The sequence below is a fragment of the Rhinatrema bivittatum genome, chromosome 1 (assembly GCF_901001135.1).
Source record: "Rhinatrema bivittatum chromosome 1, aRhiBiv1.1, whole genome shotgun sequence".
Classification (NCBI taxonomy): Eukaryota; Metazoa; Chordata; class Amphibia; order Gymnophiona; family Rhinatrematidae; genus Rhinatrema; species Rhinatrema bivittatum.
In genome coordinates, this window is record NC_042615.1 from 320,004,793 (window position 1) to 320,032,747 (window position 27,955).

The 27,955-nt window shown below is 43.2% G+C and overlaps 1 protein-coding gene across 1 annotated transcript in view; it reads right to left on the reverse strand.

The window, feature by feature from the left end:
- The window catches only part of SMARCAD1 (SWI/SNF-related, matrix-associated actin-dependent regulator of chromatin, subfamily a, containing DEAD/H box 1), a 470,565-nt gene that overhangs the window by 139,705 nt on the left and 302,905 nt on the right, over positions 1-27,955 (reverse strand). The window contains exon 14 of the mRNA XM_029597690.1: positions 468-543. Coding sequence (XP_029453550.1) covers positions 468-543 — 76 coding nt within the window. The remainder of the gene's footprint in view (positions 1-467; positions 544-27,955) is intronic.

The following is a 27,955-nucleotide window of genomic DNA, read 5'->3' on the forward strand; positions in this document are numbered from 1 at the left end:
GTATTTTACTAGCATGTAGGCATTTGTATCAATCTTATTTGTTGAATTTTCTCAATAAGATATGCATTAGTGGTAAATTACTGTCTTTTCATAAGGAAGGCTATTGTGCCTGGTAGTAAAGGGAGTTTGTTTTGCTTTTACTGAGATGTCATCAGAACCAGAATATATTTTTGTATGGCGAGTTGTACAGGGTAATGCCCTAGATCTGCTCTGTACTCATTGCTGGGGGTTGAGGGGATTCCTGTGGATGCAGATTGCATGTTTACATTTAGCCCCGTGATGGTCACATATTCAGTGTGTCACACATGTGAGAACCATCTGTCAGGTGTGTCCCGGCCAAAAAAAAGTTTGAGAACCACTGTTCTAGCCAATAAGGGTTTATTCAGCGTAATCTCTCTATGTCTCACTAGATGTCAGCAGAACACTGTTTATAGCATTTGCTTTCTCGTGGTAATTATAGTACTTACGTGGTCACAATAACATTGAAATCCAGAACTTTATTAAGAATATCATATCTGAGATGCTTACGTTCCTCTTGGGACCCTACAAAAGGACGCAAGAATGGATTCAGTGAGAAGGCGGTTTTCATTTATACAAAATAGATGAGATTTTAATATACTATTTCTTTACAATCCTTGCACCAGTTTATAAGGAGTATACCTTTCCAATGCTACAATCAAAGCTATAAACTATCAGAACATGCAATACCCCAGGTCCTCTACTCATCTAGAGAAGTGTACTCTTACCTAAAGGGTTTATCCACTGGCACAATATGTATTGGTAAAGTACTAGTGAATCCTAGCATATTATACAAGATGAAAGAGAAAGAAAAAACCCCCAAATAAATGGAGAATGTGCATATTCTTTTGGATTTCTATTGGGTTCAATTAAATTCAATTCAAAGATTTTAAGCAGAGATTAGAGGGCAGAAACTGAGCGTCATTCCTCTAAACACTTTAGAATAATAGGACTAGGGGGCATTCCATGAAGTTAGCAAGTAACACATTTAAGACTAATCGGAGAAAATTCTTTTTCACTCAACGCACAATAAAGCTCTGGAATTTGTTGCCAGAGAAGGTAGTTAGTGCAGTTAGTGTAGCTGGGTTCAAAAAAGGTTTGGATAAGTTCTTGGAGGAGAAGTCCATTAATGGCTATTAATCAATTATACTTAGGGAATAGCCACTGCTATTAATTGCATCAGTAGCATGTGTTCTTCTTAGTGTTTGGGTAATTGCCAGGTTCTTGTGGCCTGGTTTTTGGCCTCTGTTGGAAACAGGATGCTGGGCTTGATGGACCCTTGGTCTGTGCCAGCATGGCAATTTCTTATGTTCTTAAACAAAAACCAGACCCAATATGCAGGGGTATACTAAATAAAGCAAAGTTGTTTACCTGTAAAGGGGTATTTTTTCAGAGTATTATCCAACAGCAATGCTACCAGTGTTGTCGTCAAAGCAATACTAGATACTGATTGTTCCATGCTCCCAGCAGCCTGGGGGTTTGGGGGTGGTGCCGGCTAGGGCAGGAGGCTGTAGACAGAAAGGCTCAGGCAGGAGATTGGGGATTAAGAATGTGCCTGGAGGCCACATTTATTTTCAGAATCTGCTGGGGGAACGGGAAGGCTCCTTGAGCCAATAGATTGGATTAAATGGTCAATTTTCTCAGTGGAAAAGGGTAAACAGTGGAGTGCTCAGAGATCTGTCTGTACTTGGACCGGTGCTTTTCAATATATATATATATAAATGACAGGAAAGGAATACGACGAGTGAGGTTATCAAATTTGCGAATGATACAAAATTGTTCAGAGTAGTTAAATCACAAGCAGATTGTGATAAATTGCAGGAAGACCTTGTGAGACTAGAAAATTGGGCATCGAAATGGAAGATGAAATTTAATGTGGATAAGTGCAAGGTGATACATATAAGGAAAAATAACTCATGCTATAGTTATACAATGTTAGGTTCCATTTTAGGTGCTACCACCCAAGAAAGATCTAGGCGTCATAGTGGATAACACATTGAAATCGTCTGTTCAGTGTGCTGCGGCAGTCAAAAAAGCAAACAGAATGTTGGGAATTATTAGAAAGGGAATGGTGAATAAAACGGAAAATGTCATAATGCCTCTGTATCGCTCCATGGTGAGACCGCACCTTGAATACTGTGTACAATTCTGGTCGCCACATCTCAAAAAAAGATATAATTGCGATGGAGAAGGTACAGAGAAGGGCGACCAAAATGATAAGGGGAATGGAACAGCTCCCCTATGAAGAAAGACTAAAGAGGTTAGGACTTTTCAGCTTGGAGAAGAGATGGCTGAGGGGGGATATGATAGAGATGTTTAAAATCATGAGAGGTCTAGAATGGGTAGATGTGAATCGGTTATTTACTCTTTCAGATAATAGAAAGACTAGGGGGCACTCCATGAAGTTAGCATGTGGCACATTTAAAACTAATCGGAGAAAGTACTTTTTCACTCAATGCACAATTAAACTCTGGAATTTGTTGCCAGAGGATGTGGTTAGTGCAGTTAGTATAGCTATGTTTAAAAAAGGATTGGATAAATTCTTGGAGGAGAAGTCCATTACCTGCTATTAAGTTGACTTAGAAAATAGCCAGTGCTATTACTAGCAACAGTAACTTGGAATAGACTTAGTTTTTGGGTACTTGTCAGGTTGTTGTGGCCTGGTTTGGCCTCTGTTGCAAACAGGATGCTGGGCTTGATCGACCTTTGGTCTGACCAGCATGGCAATTTCTTATGTTCTTAACTTTCTTGTAATGGGGGGGGGGGGGGGGCGGTGGGAGAGAAAAGAGGGAATGGAGAGATTACTTACCTGATAATCTCGTTTTCCTTAGTGTAGGCAGATGGACTCAGAACAAATGGGTATAGTGTGCTCGTGCTAGCAGTTGGAGACGGATCTGACGTCAGCACATGGTACATATACCCCTGCAGGAAGTGCAGCAACTCAGTAATCTTCCTTGCAAAAGCTTCATGGATATATGTGTGACTGACCGATTGATTAACCAAACATGATTAACCTGACCGATTGATAGTAGCTGGAGACCGCCAGTGTTCTCAACCGGAAGGCGTCGACACCCGGCAGGGTGGATGCCCTATGTAAGAAAACATGGCTTACCTTGAGTCGGTGAATTCCCATGTGTATCGGCAGCCGGGTGGGATGCTGAGTCCATCTGCCTACACTAAGGAAAACGAGATTATCAGGTAAGTAATCTCTCCATTTCCTAGCATGTAGCAGATGAACTCAGAACAAATGGGATGTACAAAAGCTACTCCCGGACTAGGTGGGAGGCTGCCCGAGGTCCGTTTAGGTTTGCACTTGCAAATGCTGTGTCCTCCCTGGCCTGGACATCCAGACGGTAGAATCTTGAGACGGTATGGAGGGAGGACCACGTTGCCGCTTTACATATCTCTGCAGGCGACAGCATCCTAGTTTCTGCCCAGGAGGCCGCTTGAGCTCTGGTAGAGTGAGCCTTGACCCGTAGAGGTGGTGGTTTTCCCGCTTCTACGTAGGCCGCCTTGATAACTTCTTTGATCCAGCGGGCAATGGTTACCCGCGAGGCCGCTTCCCCTTGCTTCTTCCCGCCCGAACAGGTGGTCCGTCTTTCGTACTGCTTCCGACATTTCCAGGTATCTGGACAGCAGCCTGCCGATGTCGAGATGGCGCAGTATTCGACCTTCTTCCGACTTCTTCAAACCTTCCGTGGTTGGCAAGGATATGGTTTGGTTGAGGTGGAAGTGCGAGACTACCTTGGGTAAGAAGGAAGGAACCGTGCAAAGATGGATAGCCCCTGGGGTGATCCTGAGAAACGGATCGCGGCAGGACAGTGCTTGTAGCTCTGAGATGCGGCGTGCTGAGCATACGGCCAGCAAGAACACCATCTTCAAGGTTAACAAACGGAGGGCAGGCCTCGGAGGGGTCTGAAGGCGGGTCCCGCTAGGAATTCCAAAACTAGGTTGAGGTTCCACAGGGGCACTGGCCACTTCAGTGGCGGGCGAATGTGTTTGACTCCTTTCAGGAAACGTGAAACGTCTGGGTGTGTGGCAATGCTGTTGCCGTCACTCCTGGGGCCGTAGCAGGATAGTGCTGCCACCTGAACCTTGATTGAATTGAGGGACAGACCCTTCTGAAGCCCATCTTGCAGGAAATCCAAAATGGTGGGGATTTTAGCGGCATGTGGATTGGTGCTGCGAGTTTCGCACCAGGCTTCAAATACTCTCCAGATCTTTATATAAGTTAGTGATGTGGAGAACTTGCGTGCACGGACTTGTTTTAGAACGGAGGAGTGTATCTATTACCGGCCCAGAGTATCCCCTTTTCTTCAGTCTAGCCCTCTCAATAGCCAGACCGTAAGAGAGAATTGAGCTGGATCCCCGTAGAGGATGGGACCTTGCCGCAGCAGGTCTCTGTGAGGGGGCAGGGGTAGAGGATCCCCTGCCAATAGTCTTCTCATGTCTGCGTACCAGGGTCTTCTTGGCCAGTCCGGGGCCACCAGAAGAACTAGGCCTCTGTGCCGCTGAATCTTGTGTATAATGGCGCCCAGCAGGGGCCATGGGGGAAAGGCATATAGCAGGATCCCCTGACGCCATGGCTGTACCAGGGCGTCGATCCCCTGGGATAGAGGATCTCGCCTGCGACTGAAATATCTGGGTACTTGAGTTTTGGACCTGTCCGCTAGTAGGTCCATGCCCGGCGTCCCCCACTGATCCATGATCATCTGGAAGGCCGTGGACGACAGCTGCCATTCCCCTGGGTTTAGGCTTTCTCTGCTGAGGAAGTCTGCCGTGGCGTTGTCCTTCCCGGCGATGTGGACGGCGGAGATGTCCTGGAGATTTGCTTCCGCCCAAGCCATCAGGGGGGCTATTTCTAAGGATACCTGTCGGCTTCTGGTTCCACCCTGTCGGTTGATGTATGCCACCGTGGTGGCATTGTCCGACATCACTCTGACTGCTCTGTTGCGAAGTCTGTGGGCAAATCGCAGGCATGCTAACCTGACTGCCCGTGCCTCTAATCGGTTGATGTTCCACCCCGACTCTTCTCTGTTCCACCGCCCTTGGGCGGTTAGTTCTTCGCAGTGTGCTCCCCAGCCGCTCAGGCTGGCATCTGTAGTGAGCAGGGTCCAGGTTGGAGAGGACATTTTTGACCCCCGGCTCATGTGGCCGGGCTGCAGCCACCACCGTAACTGATGCCGTACTCTGGCCGGTAGAGGTAGATGCACAGTGTAGTTCTGTAATCGTGGGTTCCACCGAGATAGGAGGGCGCGTTGTAACGGTCTCATATGAGCCCGCGCCCATGGTACCACTTCCAGAGTGGAGGCCATTAGGCCGAGGACCTGCAGGTAATCCCAAGCTGTGGGCCGGGTAGCGCTCAGCAAAGTCTGCAAACGATTCTGGAGTTTTGATTTCCTCTTGGAGGTCAGGCTGACTTTGTCTCCCTGGGTGTCGAATCGGACTCCAAGGTATTCCAGCGATTGCGAAGGCTGTAGGGAACTCTTGTTTGTGTTGACTACCCATCCTAGGCTTTCCAGAAGAGATATGACTCTGTTGGTTGCCTGGTGGCTCTCCTCCGGTGACTTTGCCCTGATCAGCCAATCGTCTAGGTAGGGATGGATGAGAATTCCTTCCTTCCTGAGTGACGCCGCCACCACTACTATTACCTTGGTAAAGGTCCGTGGCGCGGTGGCTAACCCGAAGGGTAGAGCCCGGAACTGAAAGTGTTGTCCCAGGACTTTGAAGCGTAAGTAGCGCTGATGATCCCGATGGATTGGGATATGCAAGTAGGCTTCTGACAGATCCAGGGATGTGAGATACTCACCTGGCTGTATTGCACTTCGGACTGACCACAGGGTTTCCATGTGAAATCCTGGGACCCTTAAGTGCCGGTTGACCGACTTGAGGTCCAGGACAGGTCTGAAGGTGCCCCCCTTCTTGGGCACGATGAAATAAATGGAGTAATGCCCAGAATTTATCTCCCATGCAGGCACTGGGATTATGGCTTTTAGGGACAGGAGCCTTCCCAAGGTAGCTTCCAGCGCCGCTCTCTTGAGGGGCAACACAAGGAGATTCCACAAACTTGTCCGGAGGGAGATGAAGGAAGTCCAGGTAATACCCTTCCCGGACAATGGCGAGGACCCACTGGTCCGAAGTAATCTCGACCCACCTGCGGTAGAATAGGGTTAGCCTGCCCCATATGGCTTCTTCCCCCAGACGGGTCGGCTGATTCTCATTGTGGGGTGCGGCCAGGACCCGAACCTGAGCCTGTTCCCCGCTTGTTGTGCCTGGTACGAAAGGACTGGTTCCTGGTCTGAGAACGAGGTGCTTGGTAGCGAGTCCTATAAGGGTTGAAGCGCTGAGAGCTTCTACCCCTGGATGGCCTAGGAAAAGGGCGCAGGTTCCTCCTTGACTTGTGTTCTGGTAGACGGGGTAATGGAGAGGCGCCCCATTTGTTAGCCAGTTTTTCGAGGTTGCTGCCGAACAGGAGGGATCCCTTAAAGGGCATTCTTGTAAGGCGCGTCTTGGAGGAGGAGTCGGCTGACCAATTTCATAGCCAGAGCTGTCTCCTGGCTGCCACTGAGAATGACACTCCCTTGGCTGCCGTACGGACTAGGTCGGAGGCCGCGTCAGTGAGGAAAGAGAGGGCTGACTCCATTTCTTCTCCCGGGGTGGTGTTCCTGGCTTGCGATAAACAGGAACGCGTCACCACGGTGCAGCAGGTCGCAATTCGTAGGGACATGGCTGCCACCTCAAAGGCTTGTTTCAGAATGGCGTCCATGCGCCGGTCATGTGCATCCTTGAGGGCCGCCCCTCCCTCCACCGGAATGGTGGTGTGCTTCACAATTGCGCAAACTATGGCGTCTACCTTGGGGCACGCCAGCAGCTCCTTGGTTGCCGGGTCCAGGGGGTACATGCTAGACAAGGCCCGACCCCTTTGAATGAGGCCTCCGGCGCATTCCATTCCAGATCGATTAGCTGCTGTGCTGCTTGTAGGAGGGGAAAATGGTGAGCCGTTTGACGCAGGCCCTCTTAGCAGGGGGTTCGTTCTAGGTTCCCCTGGGGTGCCTTGGCCCGGGATAGCCAGCTCCGACAGGCATTGAGAGAACAGGTCTGGGAGATCCTCTTTAAGAAAGAAGCGTCTCAGGGTTCGATACGGCTCTATCCCCGAGGGAAGTTCTCCCTCCTCGGGGAGCTCGCCTTCTTCCTCAGAGCAATCTGAATCCCCATAAGTGGGGCTTCCGAGTGGCTGGCCGTGCCTAGGCCTTGAGGGTCTGGAGGCAGGGTCATCCGGTACGTACGGGTCCGTTCGGGGATCAGACTGCATCTTGACAAAGGCGTGAATCCCCTTGAACAAGTCCACCCAGGAGAGCGAAGCAGGTTCTAGCCTTAGGGGCACCAGGTCGCTAGGGTTCCCTGGCTGCTCACCGCGGCCTGCTAGGTCCGGGGTATTCCCTGAGGAACTAGCAATTACGCTGGGCTGGGACCGGCCCTGGCCTGGAACTCCCAAGGCCTCCTCACATTGGGCACATAGGGAGTCTGCTTCCTCGCTCTGTGTGGCTCTGAGGTGGCATGCTGAGCAGAGGCCTAGAGCTCTTATGCCTGATTCTGGAGGTGCTGGCTCTGTGGACGCATGGGCTCTCCTACGCTCCATCGCGTCTGATATCTCTATGCGCCGATGCGCTCCCAGCCGAAGTATGCACCTTGTAATATGCCCGAAAGATGTGCGCCTACTAATGGGCGCCTATGAATGTGCGCCTATCAGCGTGCGCCCAAGCAACGTGCGCCCAAGCAACGTGCGCCTAGCAACGTGCGCTTAGTCTGTCTTAGCGCTAGAGCGAGGCGGCGAACCAGGGCAGATGGCGACGGCGAGCAGGCAGGCAAAGGCGACCTCCTTGGCAGGCTGCCACGCAGGCAGACCCCGCTAATCCTCGCTTCCTCGGAGACCAGTAAGTAAAGATGTACGCCTTATCTGATCTTCGGCGCTTCCCAGCTGCGACCCGGGCGGTCTTCAGCTGCGGGGGGAGAGGGTGATTACCGTTACCGCCGCGCTCGAGGAAGTGCACCCGCTGCCTCTAGGCCGCGCCCGAGCCCTTCTCACTCGGGGGCTAGGTCCCTGCCGCGAGTCGGCCACTGGACCAAGGCTCGTACCTCCGAGGGACCACGGAAATCACCTCGGGAAACTCAACTGGGGGAGGGACCCGAGGGTATCACCGCAGGAGTGCGGGGCTCGTCTTCAGGTAGGATTCTTCTATGAATTTAGTCGTTAGAATTTGGAAAAACGCTCAGCGAGTGTGAGGTAACTCCAAACTGCTTTGGAGACGGAAATTACTGAGTTGCTGCACTTCCTGCAGGGGTATATGTACCACGTGCTGACATCAGATCAGTCTCCAACTGCTAGCACGAGCACACTATACCCATTTGTTCTGAGTCCATCTGCTACACGCTAGGAAATCTGGTATTATTGCCCACATTGTTTTAATTTTTTTTTAGTGGTGTGGGCGACTGGGCCTGCAGACCTGCAAGGGGTTTTTTTCTGCTACTTAACTGGATATAGCCATTTAGGCATGAAAGTTATCTGATAACTTTAGGCAAGTATATTCAACGGGATATTTATCCTGCTGAATATCCCTGCCAACTTATCCAGTTAACGACCTAATTGATGGTCGGATAGCCAGGATGCAACAGTCCAAACAGGCATTTGGACTAATTTTCAGAAGCCCGCATGTAAACACAGGGGGTTAAGTGTGTGGCCGGGCCTTGTGCGCGCTGAGTGAATTTTAGGAAGTTCCTGGCCACGAGTGTAAACCCTGTTACGTGCCGAAGTACCAGGCCTCTCCAAAGAGGCAGGCTGGGGACATGGTCTGGGCGGGGAGGGGATGGGTCGGGACAGTGCCATTGGATGCTGTCCCGGGAAAGCACGTGCCAGCAGCCGGCTGCCGCGTGATTACTTCTGCTCCCGAGGAGCAGTAAATAATTGAACAAAAAAATAAAGTAAGCAGCTAGGAAGGGATTAGGGGTCAGGGAGGAGAGGGCAAAGGGTAGGAAGGTTAGGTAGGGGTATAATGAAGTTCCCTCCCAGCCCGCCCCTTAATTGGAGCAGATTGGGAGGAAACTGAGGAAGCCCTACTCCCGTTGGCGCGCATGGCCTTTTAAAATTGCACCCCCTCCCCCCACGTGTAGAGCAGGCCATCCGCCCGCACATGCATGTTAAAATCTGCCATGCATTTGTGCACGGATATCCTATTTTATAACACACGCGCACGTTATAAAATAGCTGCGTCCATGTGAGCATGCCAGGAACAGTGTGCACATGGACTCGAGGGTCTTAAAATCGACCTCACTGAGATTAGTGAGATCAAAAGAAGAGCCGGTCTTAACGTATGTGGTGATTTGGATGTTATTAGCATAAATGAAGGTCAGCACCCATAATCTTGAATAAGAGTGGCCAATGGAGATAGAAAAATGTCAAGTAGTTGGGAGATTATGGAACCTTGAGGGACCCCTGAAGACAGTGACGGACCCAAAAAAACAGCAAGGCAGGCGATCTAACAAAGCCGTGAGGAAACAACAAAGAAATAGATGCCCAAGGAAATCTTTGCCAAATCTTTATTGGGTGGAGACGTGTTCATTAAAAATGCCCGACTCAGGCCGAGTTTTGCCACATTCCAGTGGCTGCCTCAGGGGCTATAAGTAAACATATATAAATAGAATAAATCATAAATACATAAAAAATCATAAAATGATTAAAATGATAACTAAAAAACAGACTAATTACTTACATACAATTAAAAATAATTAAATAAAAACAAAGATTAAGAACCTCACATAGAAACACAATGATAGAACAGATATACCATAAAACAGATCACGTATGTTGGGAAAGGAGCATATGAGTAACATCGTAAATATTCACAAGAGACCTATATATATATATATAAATTATTCAAAAAAACAAAATATTTTTAATACCTTGAATTTGAAAACACTGATAGAGTCACAATGGAATTCAAAATGTCATCCGCAGTATAGACATATCTGTAAAAGTCATAACACTATTTATTTAGAGTTTTTCTATACCAGCATTCGTGATTAAAAATCACATCATGCTGGTTTACATATAACAAGGGGGTGTGAACGCAGAAACGAAACATTAACAAGTGCAAAGAGGTCATAAAGTTACATTACAACAAGGTTTATATAACTGGGGAGAGAATTAGAGCAAGATAACCGAGCAGTTAGGATTAGCTATTTACATTATATTGTGAAGTCTCTTATAAGATATTGCTGTCATTCAATTGGGATCTGGGAAGGCTTGCTTAAATAGCCATGTCTTAAGCCTTTTTCTGAATGTAGGTAGGCATGGTTCTTGTCTCAGATCCGGGGGAATAGAATTCCATAGTGAAGGTCCGGCTGTGGAGAAGGCTTGGTCTCTGAAAGTTAAATGGTGAGTGGTTTTGGTTTGGGGAACGAGGAGTGATCCTCTGTAGGCTTCTCTGATGGGTCTAGTGGATGTGTGTCGTCTGAGTGGGATTTGTAGATCAAGCATAGCATGGTGATGAATAGCTTTGTAGATGATGGTGATGGATTTGTGGATAATTCTAAAGTGTATTGGCAGCCAGTGTAAGTTCTTGAGAGTGGGAGAGATGTGATCTCTTCTCCTGGTGTTAGTCAGAATTCTCGCAGCAGAGTTCTGGAGCATCTGAAGGGGTTTAATGGATGTGGAAGGGAGACCAAGTAAGATAGAATTACAATAGTCTATCTTAGAAAAGATAACTACTTGAAGGACCGTTCTGAAGTCTCGCACGTGAAGGAGAGGTTTGATTCTTTTCAGAACCTGTAGTTTATAGAAACCATCTTTTGTTGTTTGTTTGATGAAGGATTTTAAGTTAAGATGGTTGTCGATAATTATTATTAAGTCCCTTGTTTGGGTAGCAAGTGGGTTGGTTGGAAGACACGGAGAGGGGTTACTATTTTCTGGTGAGATAAGAAGTTCCGTCTTAGCAGTATTTAATATCAGATTTAGACTAGTGAGAAGGAGATTGATTTCTTGAAGGCAGATTTCCCAAAATTCAAGAGTTTTGGTGATGGTTTCTTTAATGGGGATCAAGATCTGCACATCGTCGGCGTATAGGAAGTGAGTTAGTTTCAAGTGGGTTAGCAGTTGGCAAAGCGGAAGAAGGTATATATTAAAGAGTGTAGGAGAAAGGGAGGAGCCCTGAGGAACTCCTAAAGATGAAGTATAGCGGGAGGATTCTTTATTATGGATTTTGACCTTATAGCCTCTATGGCTGAGGAATGTATTGAACCATGATAGTGCAGTTCCTGTAATTCCTATGTTTGCCAGTTGATTGAGGAGGATGGAGTGGTTAACGGTGTCAAATGCGGCCGAAAGATCTAAGAGAATAAGTAGAAAGGATTGGCCTTTGTCTAGACCCATGATGATATGGTCTGTCAGGCATATGAGTAGAGTTTCCGTGCTTAAAGCTTTACGGAATCCATATTGGGAGGGGTACAGTATTTTGTGATCTTCAATGTAGTTAGAGTTGAGTGTTGACCAGCTTTTCCATGATCTTGGCAATAAATGGAAGATTGGAGATCGGGCAGAAGTTGTTGGGGTCCTTGGGGTCTAGATTATTAAGAATGAAAAATTAAGAATGAAAAATTGTTTTACTTGGAATGTGAAAATGATACACCTTAAAAAATGCGTTGATATATTTCTGATATAATCATTACAGTTTGTTCAATATTTGGCATGATTATATCAGAAATATATCAACACATTTTTTTGAATCGCCTGCAGTATGTGGAACCATTAGTGAATGGAACCAACAGATGTTTAAGCAATACTTACTTCATATAAGGTGTGTCATTTTCACATTCCAAGTTAAACAATTTTTCATTCTTTCTCCTGTTTTTTGAACACATTCAAATTAGTGTTATGACTTTTACAGATATGTCTATACTGCGGATGACATTTTGAATTCCATTGTGACTATCAGTGTTTTCAAATTCAAGGTATTAAAAATATTTAGTTTTTTTGAATAATTTATATATATAGGTCTCTTATGAATATTTACGATGTTACTCATATGCTCCTTTCCCAACATACGTGATCTGTTTTATGGTACATCTGTTCTAACATTGTGTTTCTATGTGAGGTTCTTAATCTTTGTTTTTATTTAATTATTTTTAATTGTATGTAAGTAATTAGTCTGTTTTTTAGTTATTTTAATCATTTTATGATTTTTTATGTATTTATGATTTATTATATTTATATATGTTTACTTGTAGCCCCTGAGGCAGCCACTGGAATGTGGCGAAACTCGGCCTGAGTCGGGTATTTTTAATGAACACGTCTCCACCCAATAAAGATTTAGCAAAGATTTCCTTGGACATCTATTTTTGTTGTTTCCCCTGAAGATAGTGACAGAATTAGACAACTGATCAGTCCACTCTACTTGGAATGAACAATCTGCGAAATAAGATGTAAACTATATTAAGGTCTCATCTGAAAAGCCAATTTCTGCTAAACTATTAATAAGTAGTGAGTGGTCAATAGTATCAAATGCCATGCTCATATCTAAAAAGACAGTGATCACTGCATCTCCTGGTTCTGAGTGAAGTTTAATATTTGTTAACGCTAGTAAAGCAGACTTGATACTATGACCCAAAATGATTAGAGTGCAAGACAATCTTACAGGCAAAGTCATTTAGTTAAGAACATAAGAACATGCCATACTGGGTCAGACCAAAGGTCTATCAAGCCCAGCATCCTGTTTCCAACAGTGGCCAATCCAGGCTACAAGAACCTGGCAAGTACCCAAAAACTAAGTCTATTCCGTGTTACCGTTGCTAGTAAGAACACTGGCTATTTTCTAAGTCTACTTAATTAATAGCAGGTAATGGACTTCTCCAAGAACTTATCCAATCCTTTTTTAAACACAGCTATACTAACTGCACCAACCACATCCTCTGGCAACAAATTCCAGAGTTTAATTGTGCACTGAGTAAAAAAGAACTTTCTCCGATTAGTTTTAAATGTGCCACATGCTAACTTCATGGAGTGCCCCCTAGTCTGTTATCTGAAAGAGTAAATAACCGATTCACATCTACACGTTCTAGACCTCTCATGATTTTAAACACCTCTATCGTATCCCCCCTCAGCCTCCTCTTCTCCAAGCTGAAAAGTCCTAACCTCTTTAGTCTTTCCTCATAGGAGAGCTGTTCCATTCCACTTATGATTTTGGTAGCCCTTCTCTGTACCTTCTCCATCGCAATTATATCTTTTTTGAGATGCGGCGACCAGAATTGTACACAGTATTCATGGAGCGATACAGAGGCATTATGACATTTTCTGTTTTATTTGCCATTCCCTTTCTAATAATTCCCAACATTCTGTTTGCTTTTTTGACTGCCGCAGCACACTGAACAGACAATTTCAATGTGTTATCCACTATGACCCCTACATCTCTTTCTTGGGTGGTAGCACCTAAAATGGAACCTAACATTGTATAACTATAGCATGGGTTATTTTTCCCTATATGCATCATCTTGCACTTATCCACATTACATTTCATCTGCCATTTCGAAGTCCAATTTTCCAGTCTCACAAGGTCTTCCTGCAATTTATCACAATCTGCTTGTGATTTAACTACTCTGAACAATTTTGTATCATCTGCAAATTTGATTACCTCACTCGTATTTCTTTCCAGATCATTTATAAATATATTGAAAAGTAAGGGTCCCAATACAGATCTCTGCGGCACTCCACTGCCCACTCCCTTCCACTGAGAAAATTGTCCATTTAATCCTACTCTGTTTCCTGTCTTTTAGCCAGTTTGTAATCTATGAAAGGACATCGCCACCTATCCCATGACTTTTACTTTTCCTAGAAGCCTCTCATGAGGAACTTTGTCAAACGCCTTCGGAAATTTCAAGTACACTACATCTACTGGGTCACCTTTATCCACATGTTTATTAACTTCTTCAAAAAAGTGAAGCAGATTTGTGAGGCAAGACTTGCCTTGGGTGAAGTCATGCTGACTTTGTTCCATTAAACCATGTCTTTCTATATATTCTGTGATTTTGATGCTTAGAACACTTTCCACTATTTTGCCTGGCACTGAAGTCAGGCTAACCGGTCTGTAGTTTCTCGGATTGCCGCTGGAGCCCTTTTTAAATATTGGGGTTACATTAGCTATCCTCCAGTCTTCAGGTACAATGGATGATTTTAATGATAGGTTACAAATTTTTACTAATAGGTTACAAATTTTTACTAATAGGTCTGAAATTTCATCTTTGAGTTCCTTCAGAACTCTGGGGTGTATACCATCTGGTCCAGGTGATTTACTACTTTTCAGTTTATCAATCAGGCCTACCACATCTTCTAGGTTCACTGTGATTTGGTTCAGTCCATTTGAATCATTACCCATGAAAACCTTCTCCACTACGGGTTCCTCCCCAACATCTTCTTCAGTAAACACCGAAGCAAAGAAATCATTTAATCTTTCCGCGATGGTCTTATTTTCTCTGTGCCCCTTTAACCCCTCGATCATCTAACGGTCCAACTGACTCCCTCACAGGCTTTCTGCTTCAGATATATTTAAAAATGTTTTTACTGTGAATATTTGCTTCTACAGCCAACTTCTTTTCAAATTCTCTCTTAGCCTGTCTTATCAATGTCTTACATTCAACTTGCCAACACTTATGCATTATCCTATTTTCTTCTCTTGGATCCTTCTTACAATTTTTGAATGAAGATCTTTTGGCTAAAATAGCTTCTTTCACCTCCCCTTTTAACCATGCTGGTAATCGTTTTGCCTTCTTTCCACCTTTTTTAATGTGTGGAATACATCTGGACCGTGCTTCTAGGATGGTATTTTTTAACAATGACCTTGCCTCTTGCACACTTTTTACCTTTGTAGCTGCTCCTTTCAATTTTTTCTAACAATTTTTCTCATTTTATCAAAGTTTCCCTTTTGAAAGTTTAGCACGAGAGCCGTGGATTTGCTTACTGTCCCCCTTCCAGTCATTAATTCAAATTTGATCATATTATGATCACTACTGCCAAGCGGCCCCATCACCGTTACCTCTCTTACCAAATCCTGTGCTCCACTGAGAATTAGATCTAAAATTGATCCCTCTCTTGTCGGTTCCTGAACCAATTGCTCCATAAAAATGTCATTTATTCCATCCAGGAACTTTATATCTCTAGCATGTACCGATAATACATTTACCCAGTCAATATTGGGGAAATTGAAGTCTAAATGAAGAAGAAGCAAAACCTTGCACATAAGCAAGTACCACAATACACTGGTGCAGGGTAAATGTTTAACCACCACAAGTTCTATGGTGTATTTTAATGACAATTCCAAGTGTCAAGGAATATCAATGTTTATACTGGCAACTCCATAAACTCAAATGGAAAACTTTAAGCAGGTCCCCCGACACGGTCCTATGTTTCGCTGGGCTGTATCGGGGGGGACCAAGGGTACGTTTAAATCTCTGGGTATCTTTTCAGAGATTTAGACGTACCCTTGGTCCCCCCCGATGCAGCCCAGCGAAACACGGGACCGTGTCGGGGGACCTGCTTAAAGTTTTCCATTTGAGTTTATGGAATTGCCAGTATAAACATTGATATTCCTTGACCCTTGGAATTGTCATTAAAATACACCATAGAACTTGTGGTGGTTAAACATTTATCCTGCACCAGTGTATTGTGGAAATTGAAGTCTCCCATTATTACCGCACTACCAATTTGGTTAGCTTCTCTAATTTCTCTTAGCATTTCACTGTCAGTCTCACCATCTTGACCAGGTGGATGGTAGTATACTCCTATCACTATAGTCTTCCCCGACCCACAAGGGATTTCTCCCCATAAAGATTCAATTGTGCATTTAGTCTATTTTAATTATGTTAGATTGTATTTTAATTATGTTACATTGTAAAGCTTGTTGCTAATTTATGTTCATTGTAAACCAAGGTGATGTTTGCTAACGAGCCGCGGTATATAAAAACCCTTAAATAAATAAATAAATAAATAGTCTCATGCAGGATATTTATCCTGTTGGACTGTATGCCATCCCGGACATAAAGTGCCACACTGCTTCCTGGGTGCTCCTCTCTGTTATTGCGATATAATTTGTACCCTGGTATAGCACTGTCCCATTGGTTGTCCTCCTTCCACCAAGTCTCTAAGATGCCAATTAAGTCTATGTCATCATTCACTGCTATATATTCTAATTCTCCCATCTTACTTCTTAGACTTCTGGCATTAACGTACAAACATTTTAAAGTTTGTTTTTTGTTTATACTTTCATTCTGCTTTTTAATTAGTTAAAAACTCTCTCAATGATCTTAGAGATCATAGGTAGAAACTGGTCTGTAATTGGACAAGATATTAGGATCCAGCTTCTTTTTTTTAAGAATTGGTCTTACACTTTCAGTTTTCAACTGGTTAGGGAAACAGCTTGTTGATAATTAAGTGTTTACAATTTGAGAGACAGGCTTTAATAAGGGAAGACTTTTTTTTCTTTTTTTTTTTTTAGTAATTTGGAAGGGAAAGGATCTAACTGAAGTATTAAGATGCAAAGTCTTCAGAAGACTAACCCCAGCAACCCTAGTAAGGTTAAATGAAGAAAACCGTGAGACTGTAGAGCAGCTAAGAAAAACTAGTCAGTAGAAAATGACTTACAAATCTTCACTTTATTCAAGAAAACAGCAGCAAATGAATTAGCAGAAAAACTAGAATTGTTAGGTGGTAGTTAAAGTTTGATTTGATAGTTGAGTCACTATTTTAAACTACTTTTCAGCAGACTGAATACTGTTGGAAAAGAATTTCTTTTAAGCAGAGAGAGTCTCAATATGATAATGCTTATTAGCGTTTAACCATTAAAAAAAATAATAATAATTTTTATTTTCTGGTGATTTATTCTTACACCATGTATGTTTATGTTGGCAAACCTTTTAGAGTTCTAAGACCAGGATGATATCATGGACTGAAAGAGGCAAAGTGATTTTTACGTTGAATAAGTAGAGTAGTGTTCTCAATTGAAGATGACAGAACATTATTCCAAGTATCTATCTGGTTGGAGATAGTGAAGTAAAATTATCTGGAAAAGAATCTAAGTTAGCAGCTAATAAATCAACAGACATTTTTAAGATCTCTGTATTGATAGGAAAAACATATACATGATGACTGGTACAGTCTAAGATGAAATAAAATCCATAAATGATCAGTCCAACGGAACTTGATGAAGCAATATAATTTGGTAATAAAAGAATTTGTTGAAAAGATTGATCTAAAGTATAAACTTCATCATGATTTGGGACATCAACCCAATGTTGGAGTCCAAGTACAATGGATAATAAGAGAAAATTCTTGTCAGATAAATGGTCAGGTATATCAAAATTGACATTAAAATCCTCTAAAATAATTATATTTTGATGTGTAGTAACTTCAGCCGTGAATTCCATAATTTCTGTTAAAGAGACCAAGGATGAGTTGGGAGGCTTATAAATGGCAAGAAAAGAGCATTTAGGTAAACAATGAGATTGTACCAACAACACACTTATATGGGAATAAGAGAACTCTCTATAAAATCTTAATTGCAAATTTTTTAAATCAAAAATGATAGCAACCAAACCCTCCAATCATCTGTTCCTACATCTGTAAAAAAAAACAAAAAACAAAAACAAAACAAAACCCCCCCAAACATCCTATGGACATGCTTGAGAAGATATCACCGTTTTTTAACCATGTTCTATTAAAACTGAAATTTGTAACTTGTAAGAGAATTAAATATTTAATATGGGAATACTTTGAACCTAGAGACCTAACATTTAAAAGGCCACAGTGAGCCAAAGAATGGGACAAACTGAGATCAATGCTTTTCTGAACATTGCTCCCTAATGCAAATACTTCTTACCATAATACTGGAGGACACGAAGTTCAGGACACCACTGATTTAACTCTCTTAACCAGTTGTCTATTTAAAAAAAAAAAAAAAAAAAGGCAAATAAGGTCAAACAAGTTAAAAATGGGAATTGTTTCTCTAAATTAATCTCACGTATGAAAAAAATTGTTTGTTTAGTGTAACTGAGAACCCCTGCTGTGTCTCAGTTATTCTTTTCCTATTAGGTCTCTGACAACAAACTGAAATAGATGAGGAGAGATCCAGGAAGAAACAGCAAAATTCCATACATGTTATTTTTTTTTAATGCTGAAGTATGTTTAAAACTGAACAGCCTCTCTTCTCCCAGCAAAGGTTCGATAATGCAACTTATTTACTTAATATTTGTCACCTAATTTGTGAAAATATACATGTTGCTGTAACTAGGGTAGCCCTTCTGTTTTGGAGTATGTATATGTTTAAGTGTATGTGTATATTTATTTATTTATTTATATATACCGATGTTCCTGTAAAGTATACATATCACACTGGTTTAATGTGTGTGTGTATATACACATATATATGTGTGTGTGTATACACACACACATTATACATATACCCATACATTATATGTGTGTGTGTGTATATATATATATATATATATATATATATATATACACACACACACACACACACAGTAAATGTATATATATTTTTTGACAGTTTATTTTTTCAGCACTCTAAACAGTGCTAGCTTATTCTTTCCACTATGGCATGCATTTTAGGATGCTTCCAACAAAAACTGCAATAAATAAATGATTTAGAAAAAATGTTGCCTTACCTAAAGTTGAAGCTGGCACAACTATCAGATGGGGACCTCTGTCCCCCTCTTCATACAGGTATGCTAGGAACGAGATGGCTTGAACAGTTTTTCCCAAACCCTAATGAAAAAATAAGAAAAATGGAAAACAGTAAATTAACTGTCAAGATAAGTATAATGTGGACTGAAATTTAGCTAACCTGTCACTAAAAGGCATCTGATTTCTGGGACCATAGATTCCAAACCATTTAGCAATAACCACATGCAAAATTTATCTGAAAATCTGATTTCTAAACAAGAATTTTAGTCATTAAAGATAACATTCTTACAAAGCATATAAACCATAAAGTTATTCCATAATGGCTAAACTATAATCTCAAACTTCTCTCGTTGGGGGGGGGGGGGGGGGGTGTTTCGATTTATTTGGCACTTTTATATACCGATATTCATGTAACAAGTTACAAATCACCTCTGTTTACATTCTAACAATAACCGTTGCAAAAGGATGCATTACATTGAACAAGGGAGAGCAAAACTTGGATCAAACGAAATGGGGAAAAAAAGGAGATAAATGGGTTAGAGTATTGCAGGAAAAAACATTTGATGGCTTGATTGTCCTCAGAGCGGCTTGCTAGTGAAGTGGTTTAGCTAACAACGCTGCCTGAAATGTTCCAAAAGGTCATCCGAGTTGTGCATAGGCTTCGTTAAACAGCCATGTCTTTAGTCTTTTCTTAAAGGTGTTTGGGCATTGCTCTAGTCGAAGCTCCAGAGGGAGGGAGTTCCATTGCATAGGTCCCGATGTGGAAAGGGCCCTCTTCCTTAATGTGGATTTAATGGGGTGGGCCAGCATTGTGTCCCTGTACGCTGACCTCACCGGTCTGGAGGGCATGTGAGGTCGAAGTGGGAACTTAAGATCCAGGGGGGTGATATTGTGGATGGCTTTATGGATGATAGTTAGAACTTTGTATGAGATTCTGAATTTAATTGGGAGCCAGTGCAGGTTCCGCAAGATGGGTGTTATGTGGTCTCTTTTATTGGTCTAGATTTGAGGAATAATAACAAATTAAAAGAAGAAATGGTATAGCTCTGAAAAAGAGCAGTTAATTTGTTATATGCTTTGTAAGAATGTTATCTTTAATGACTAATCAAGTTTCTATTCCATTGTAAACAAATACTTTATTTGTATTGAAAATTCAGAAATAAAAAATATAAAAAAAAAACCCCCCAAGAATTTTGTAGCTTAACCATGGCATGAGCTGGTAGGTCTGATGCACTAAATTAGATATTATCATTGTCTTTGTACCCTACTCAGTTTTAGGCTACTTTGATTTTCTGTTTAACTCGATTAAGATTTAAAAAATAACCTTCTCTCCCTTCCCCCCCCCCTCCCGCCCAATATGTTCCATGAGCATGCATTATTCTGGTTTTCATCTTGTGTTTTTTGTTTCATGAGGTCAAAATGAGTGATTTTTAATATTTACTTCTCAAGTCTATTTCATGCTGATTTTGTTAAAGGGTATAGAGAAAGGGAGCTTTAGCAAAACTGCTCAACAGTCAACCATCTGTGTGTCAGCACCCAGGGCCGGTGCAAGGGAATTTGGCGCCCTAGGCGAGCCTTCTCCCTTGGACCTCCCCGGGTCGTGCCGCCATCCCTCGGTCTTGGCCCCGACTCCTGCCTCATTCTCAATCATGCCCGCTGACTGTGTGGTTTTCTGGGTTACGAGCAGATTGGTCACTGGTCGCGGCCCACCAAATCTCCACTCCTTGCCGCTGCTTGTGGCCCCATATGGTTCGCACCCAGTGGCGTACCAAGGGTCTCTGGCACCCGGGGCCCAATGCATTTGTGTGCCTCTCCAGCATCATCCCCTTAATCCTTCTTGTACTAATGCTTAAGAGTCACAGAAAATCGGTGGCGTCTCTAGACAGAAGAATTTTGGTTTTTTTTTGGGGGGACGACCCAAAATGACATTTCTTTATCACACCCACCTCTATAGCATGGATCCTGCTTTAAAATTGGTTATAAAAAAAAGTGTTAATAAAAAAGTCCAAAGGGTCTTCTGCGTAATTTTAAAAAGCTGGCCAGTTTCACACAATTAAATTATTTGATAGCCTCATTCAACTAATTCTATATGGCTATGAGAGTGAAGTCTGGAATATATAGGAAGGGACAGAATGTCAATATAAATCCTGCACCTCCAGTCTGTAACTCTGTGCATCCACCAAAATTCCCCCAAACAATGGATGTTTCCCTTACAGTTCATCATACTAAAAGATATTTTCAAATTCTGGTGTCACCTCGCAGTAACAGCAGCACAAACACCTTCCACTGCCAGGCACATTGTGAACTAACTCAAAACTCCACAAAAAAAAAAAGACACTCACAATCTATACTGCAATCCCATCGTAACATAACAGTAATAACACCAAGGATTCAAACAACAATAATCCTACCTGTGAAAAAGCAAGGGTAAATATTACATTGGGTCCTAGAATACCAATACACCACCTACTGAGGAAACAAAACAAACCCGATTGCTATAGATCCCTATACAGACACTACATGCTAGCAGAATCTCTCATCATGGTCACACACACAGAGCAGAGACAGACTCTCACCAAATACAGAATACAAAATAAAGGAGCACAAATTAGACAAAAACTGAAATGGAAACCCCAAGAAGCCAGACTCTGTGTATTAACAATGGAAAAAACAGAACCACCATTCCTCATAAAACAAATAAAATAAAAAAACATAAAGCATCAGTTATAATAGTAAAACCATACTAATAAAAGATTATTTTAAAACTACTGATAAATAGAATTTCTATTAATTAAAATCATATATATTTTTTACAATTTCCCAAACACCAATAAAATATTTCAAAACAGCACATATATCAAATAACACCCAATAATTAAAACTAATAAGGATTTAAAAAAAACCCTGCTGTCCATACGTGGGAGCTCTTGATTTCCAGTCACCCTGATATTGTCGAGGATTAGGAGGTTATCCTCTCTCTCTCTCTCTCACACATACACTGTCACATACATACACATTCATACCCACCATAACCTCTCGCTCTCACAGACACTGACACACACTCAGGCTGTAAGACACACTCTCCCCCTCCACAGCCACCCCCCCCCCCACACCAACTCTTACTCCCCTGAATTTTCTCATACACACTGATGCTCTCACTGGCTCCCTTACATACACACACAAACACACACACCCAGGCAAGCTCCCAGTCATTCTCACACACACATGCTGACCCCCGGGCAGGCTCCCATTCATTTTCACACCACTCCCTCACCATCCCCCAGACATGCACACATTCATTCTCTCACACATACACCGCACATAGGCAGGGCACCTATTCTCACACATACAAACTCCAGGAAGACACCCCTTCATTCTCATACTCAGGCAGGCACCCATGCATTCACACACATACACCCCCAGGCAGACTCCCATTCATACAATGTACACACTAAAGGCAGACCCCCATCTTTTTCTTTTGCCAGCAACCTCAGAGTCTCATTCCTCTGCTGCCACTGTCACTGCTGCCGCAAGGCTATTGGAGAGGCACTGAAGCCCATTCTGCTGCCCCCTCTGCGCAGGCCCCGTGTGTTTCCACTTCCTCCATGCTGATCTTGTACATTGTGAGATCCGCATAGAGAAAGTGCTACTCTTGCACATTACCAAAGATTACATGTGCCAATCAGTAAAAAGTAATTTATTATTTTTTACCTTTGCTGTCTGATCTTAGTTTGCTAATCGGTTTGTCACAGGCTTTTTTGTTCTACCTTCCCTTTCTTATTTTTTGCCTATTCCTTTTATACTGTCTTTTTTTCTATTTCTTTTATCTCCATCTATCTTCTTCCCTCAAACACAAAGTCAGGTTCTCATTCTCACATGCTCTCTCTCTCATTCAATCATTCATACACATAGTCTCTTACTGGCACATGCTGTCTCTCTCTCTCACACACACACACACACACACACACACACAGAGGCTCTCACATGCTGTCTCTACAAACATTCAGGTCCTCACTCCCACACAAAGTCTCTCAACTCAACTCATCTCAGTCACACACACACACACACTCAACTCATCTCAGTCACACACACACACACACACAATCTCATCTCATTCACACACACACACACACTCAACTCATCTGTCACACACACACACTCTCTCAACTCATGTCACACACACACACTCTCTCAACTCATGTCACACACACACACTCTCTCAACTCATGTCACACACACACACACACAAACTCTCAACTCATCTCATTCACACACCAAACGCGCAAGCAGGCAGGCACACACACACAAACGCGCAACGCAGCGCAGGCACACACACACAAACGCGCAACGCAGCGCAGGCACACACACACAAGGCAGCGTCAGGCACACACACACACACAAGCGCAGCGCAGGCACACACACACACAAGCGCAGCGCAGGCACACACACACACAAGCGCAGCGCAGGCACACACACACAAGCGCAGCGCAGGCACACACACACACAAGCGCGCAGCGCAGGCACACACACCACACAATCGCGCAGCGCAGGCACACACACACACAAGCAGCGCAGCTGCAGGCACACACACACAAGCGCGCCTGCAGGCACCACACACACAAGCTCGCAGCGCATGTCACACACACACAATCGCGCATCTCAGGTCACACACACACAATCTCTCATTCTTATTCACACAATGTCCTCTCATCTTATGCACACACACACACACACACACAATCTCTCATCTCATTCACGCACACACACACAATCTCTCATCTCATTCACGCACACACACACAATCTCATCTCATTCACACACACACACACACTCTACAGGCCCTCAGCCTCTCTCTTGCTTCTGGGCCTCCTCTTCACAGGTTGCCGCAGGATGGGCTCTGCAGCGGCCTTGATCTTCTCGGGCCGCCCGCAATGAGGGATTCGCGGCAGCGGCCCTGCTACTGAGCCTCCTCCTCCTCTCAGCCCGCTGCGACTTGAGATTCGCGGATAACTATAAACGCTGCTCCTCTTCTGCACGTGGGCTGATGTTCCTCCTCTTTCCTACCTGCGCGGCTCCAGCAACGTTTTCTTCCGGGGCCAGTCAGGCAGGAAGGAGGAGGAACACCTGCAGGTTTGGACGTGACCTTTTTCTTTGGATCATGTTGACATGAGCTCCACCACGGCCCTGCCGATCTTCCTCTTGTGTGTGTCCGGCACACAGCACAGCACAGCGGTAGTTCACTGCTCAGCCACCAGTGGGATGAGGTCCATCGGCGGCTGCATTGGCTCCCCCTGACCTCCCCTCGGTATACCACTGCTCGGCGCCCTAGGCCCAGGCCTAGTTCGCCTAGGGCTTCCACTAGCCTGTCATCACCACTACATGAGAATCATTTCTGAGATGAGTGGTATTTAACACATCCTTTTTGTGCAAGAACCTCAGAGCTAAATTATTATGAAGGCCATATGTATCGCTAACAATGGCTGGCTTTTAAAGCAAACAATATAAAAATGCCTTTTACTACCTGGCAATCTTTATTTGTTATGGCTGGTATTATAAGAACTTAAGTGCTATGCTGGATCAGAACAAGATCCTTTAAATCCAGCATCCTGTCTCAGACAGTGGCCGGTCTGTGTCATAAGTACATGGCAGATCCCCAATAGTTGATCTATTTCACTATCGGGGATAAACAATGGCTTTTTCAAGTCTACCTGGCTAATTACTGTTTATGGACTTTTCCTTCAGGAACTTATCCAATCTTCTTTTGAACCCACTATTCAGGCCAATACAGTAAAGGTCGCAGGGAGAGCGGGCAAGCGCCCGCTCTCCTATGCGTGCGATTCAGGGGGCACAAACATGCAAATTAGGGCCTGCAGTAAAAAGAGGCACTAGGACGTTCCTAGCGCCTCTTTTTTGAAGGAAGCGGCGGCTGTCAACAAGTTTGACAGCCGACGCTCAATTTTGCCGGCGTCTGTTCACAAATCCGCTGACAGCCACGGGTTTGGAAACCGGACGCCGGCAAACTGAGGGTCCGGTTTTCAATCCGCGACCCGATTTTAAATTTATTTTTTTTTAATTATTTTAAACTTTTAGGACCTCCGACTTAATATCGCCATGATATTAAGTTGGAGGGTGCACAGAAAAGCAGTTTTTACTGCTTTTCTGTACACTTCCCCGGCGCCAGCAGAAATTAGCGCTACCTTTGGGTAGGCGCTAATTTCTGAAAGTAAAATGTGCGGCTTGGCTGCACATTTTACTTTCTGTATCACGCAGGAATAACTAATAGGGCCATCAACATGCATTTGCATGTTGCGGGCGCTATTAGTTTCGGGGGGGGGGGGGTTGGACGCGTGTTTTCGATGCGCTATTACCCCTTACTGAATAAGGGGTACAGCTAGTGCGTCAAAACGCGTGTCTAAACGCGGGGCAACCGGAGCGCAGCGTACTGTGTCGGCCCATATGTTAGCTGCCTTGACCACTTCCTCTGGCAATAGATTCCACAACTTGATTGTTTTTTTTTCAGTCGGTGTACAAACAAAAAAAAACTTCCTATGATTTATTTTTAAATCTGCCAATTGCTAGCTCCATGGTACGTCCCCTATTTACCCTTCCACTCCACTCATAATTTTATAATTCTCAATCATATCCCCTTCTCTTTTTTCAAGCTAGATAGCCTAATGTGTTTAGCCACTCTATAAGGGAGCTTTCCATCCCCTTTATTATTTTTGTCACCCTTTTTTTGTACCTTTGCTATATCCAAAATGTCTTTTGAGATGGGGGCAACTAGAACTGCACACAATACTCAAGGTGTGCTAGCATGATGATATTCTCAGTTTTGTTAGTTATCTATTCCTTTCCAATAATTCCTAACAGTCTATTTTGCCTTTTTTGACCACTGCCACACACAGAGTCGAAGATTTCAAGGTATTGTCCACATGGTCTTTCCTGAGTGGTAATTCCTAATAAAGAACCCAGCATTGTGTACCTAGAGGTGGGATCATTTTTTCCTACATGCATTATTTGCATCTGCTGTTTAGATACCTGTCTCCTAGTCTCACAATGCCATTCTGCAGTTCCTCACAATCCGCTGCTGGTTAAATGACTCTAAACAATTTTGTCTCATCTGCAAATCTGGTCATCTAACTTGTCAATCTTTTCTCCAGATCATTTATGAATATGCTAAATAGTACAGGTCCTCTTACAGACCCCCTGGGTACTCCACTTGGAAACTTCTCCATTTGGAAACTGACCTTATCACAGTTGATACTGGCAGTTTGGAGTCATTTTAATCTGCATACTCCATTTTAAATACGTCTAGGTTTTTTCAGCTTTTACAACTCTCTCTTTATCGGGTCATTACAACTTACTTGGTTTGCCCAGTATTCTTTAGACGATACCTCCCTCACAACCACCGAGTGATTTTTTTGCCCAATGTTCTAGTTTAAAAGCTGAAATATCTCCTTTTTAAAAATTAGTGCCCAGCAGCCTAGTTCTACTCTGGTTAAGGAGGAGTCTATCCCTATTTATTTATTTATTTATTGTTTTTACTATACCGGAGTTCCTGTATACAATACATATCCACTCCGGTTCACAGTTCTAACAGTAATAATTACTGCCGGGTGGCAGTTTACATGGAACAAATCTTGGAACAGAAAACAGAAAATTTGGTCTAAGTAAATAAGAAAACAAACTAACTAGGTTCAACTATAAATATATAAATAAGGCAATTTATAATCCTGTCAGAATAATCTCCCCCTTCCCCAGAATGTTCCACAATTTCTAGCCAAATCTAAAAACCCTCTTCCCTGCACCATTTGTCTCAATCCACGCATTGAGACTCTGGAGCTCAGCCTGCTTCTGGGTTCCAGTGAATGCAAGATTTGGCGCACACATTCTAATCACAAATACTCAATGGTACCTATTTCAGTGTTTTGTTTTACCGATAAGCATTTTTCAAATTCGCCCCATACCTAGTTTAAAGACATGGCTTTGATTCACCATAACTGTATATGGACATTCAACATTCCTACATAGCTCTTAAAAAGAAAATATTAACAGAAAGTTGAACCAGGATAATATTGTTCTCCCAAAATGGAGGATATATTTCTGACAAATTCTTTATATTACAATACAAAAAAATGCTGAAAATGCCTAGAAAAACTGGTTGATAACTAGATACTGACAATCCTTATGGTGTCAGGAAATGCAATTTTCTCAAACTTCTTTGCTGATACAGTACTTACCAATTATGTTTAACTTACCATTTCATCAGCCAAAATACAATTAACTTCATGTTTATGCAGTAGTGCCAAACCAGTTCAGACCAATCTTTTGATATGGCTTGAGCTCCAGGCTAAAGTTAATTTACAAAGAAGTTAGAATGTTATTTCTTTCTTGAAGTTTACAGAAATTCAATTCACACAGAATAATAATTAATGCCAAAATTAGTTTAGGCAAGTAAAATACGGAGATGGAATAAGTTATATAAATATTGAAGCAATATGTTTATATAAATAGGAATGAAACTTCACAAAAGAGTTGATGGTTTAACAATTGGGAGTAAGGTAAAGGTTGGACCCAAAGTTTTCATGTTTTATAATGTCACATATGTCACTATCAGGCCGATACAGTACAGTGAGCTCCAACGGAGCGCACTGTTAACCTGCCCTTGGACGCGCGTTTTCCCTTACCCCTTATTCAGTAAGGGGCGGAAAACGCGCGTCCAACCTGCGGCACCTAAAAGCGCCCTCACGTGCAAATGCATGTTGATGGACCTATTAGGTATGCCCGCGCGATACAGAAAGTAAAATGTGCAGCCAAGCCGCACATTTTACTTTAAGAAATTAGCACCTACCCAAAGGTAGGCGCTAGTTTCTGCCGGCACCGGGAAAGTGCACGGAAAAGCAGTAAAAACTGCTTTTCTGTGCACCCTCCGACTTAATATCATGGTGATATTAAGTCGGAGGTCCCGGAGAGTAAAAAAAGTAAAAAAAACGAAAAAAAAATTTAAATGGGCCGGCAGCTGTCGGGTCGAAAAACCGGACGCTCAATTTTGCCGGCGTCCAGTTTCCGAGCCCATGGCTGTCAGCGGGCTCGAGAACAGACGCTGGCAAAATTGAGCGTCTGCTGTCAAACCCGCTGACAGCCACCGCTCCGGGGCAAAAGGAGGCGCTAGGGATGCGCTAGTGTCCCTAGCGCCTC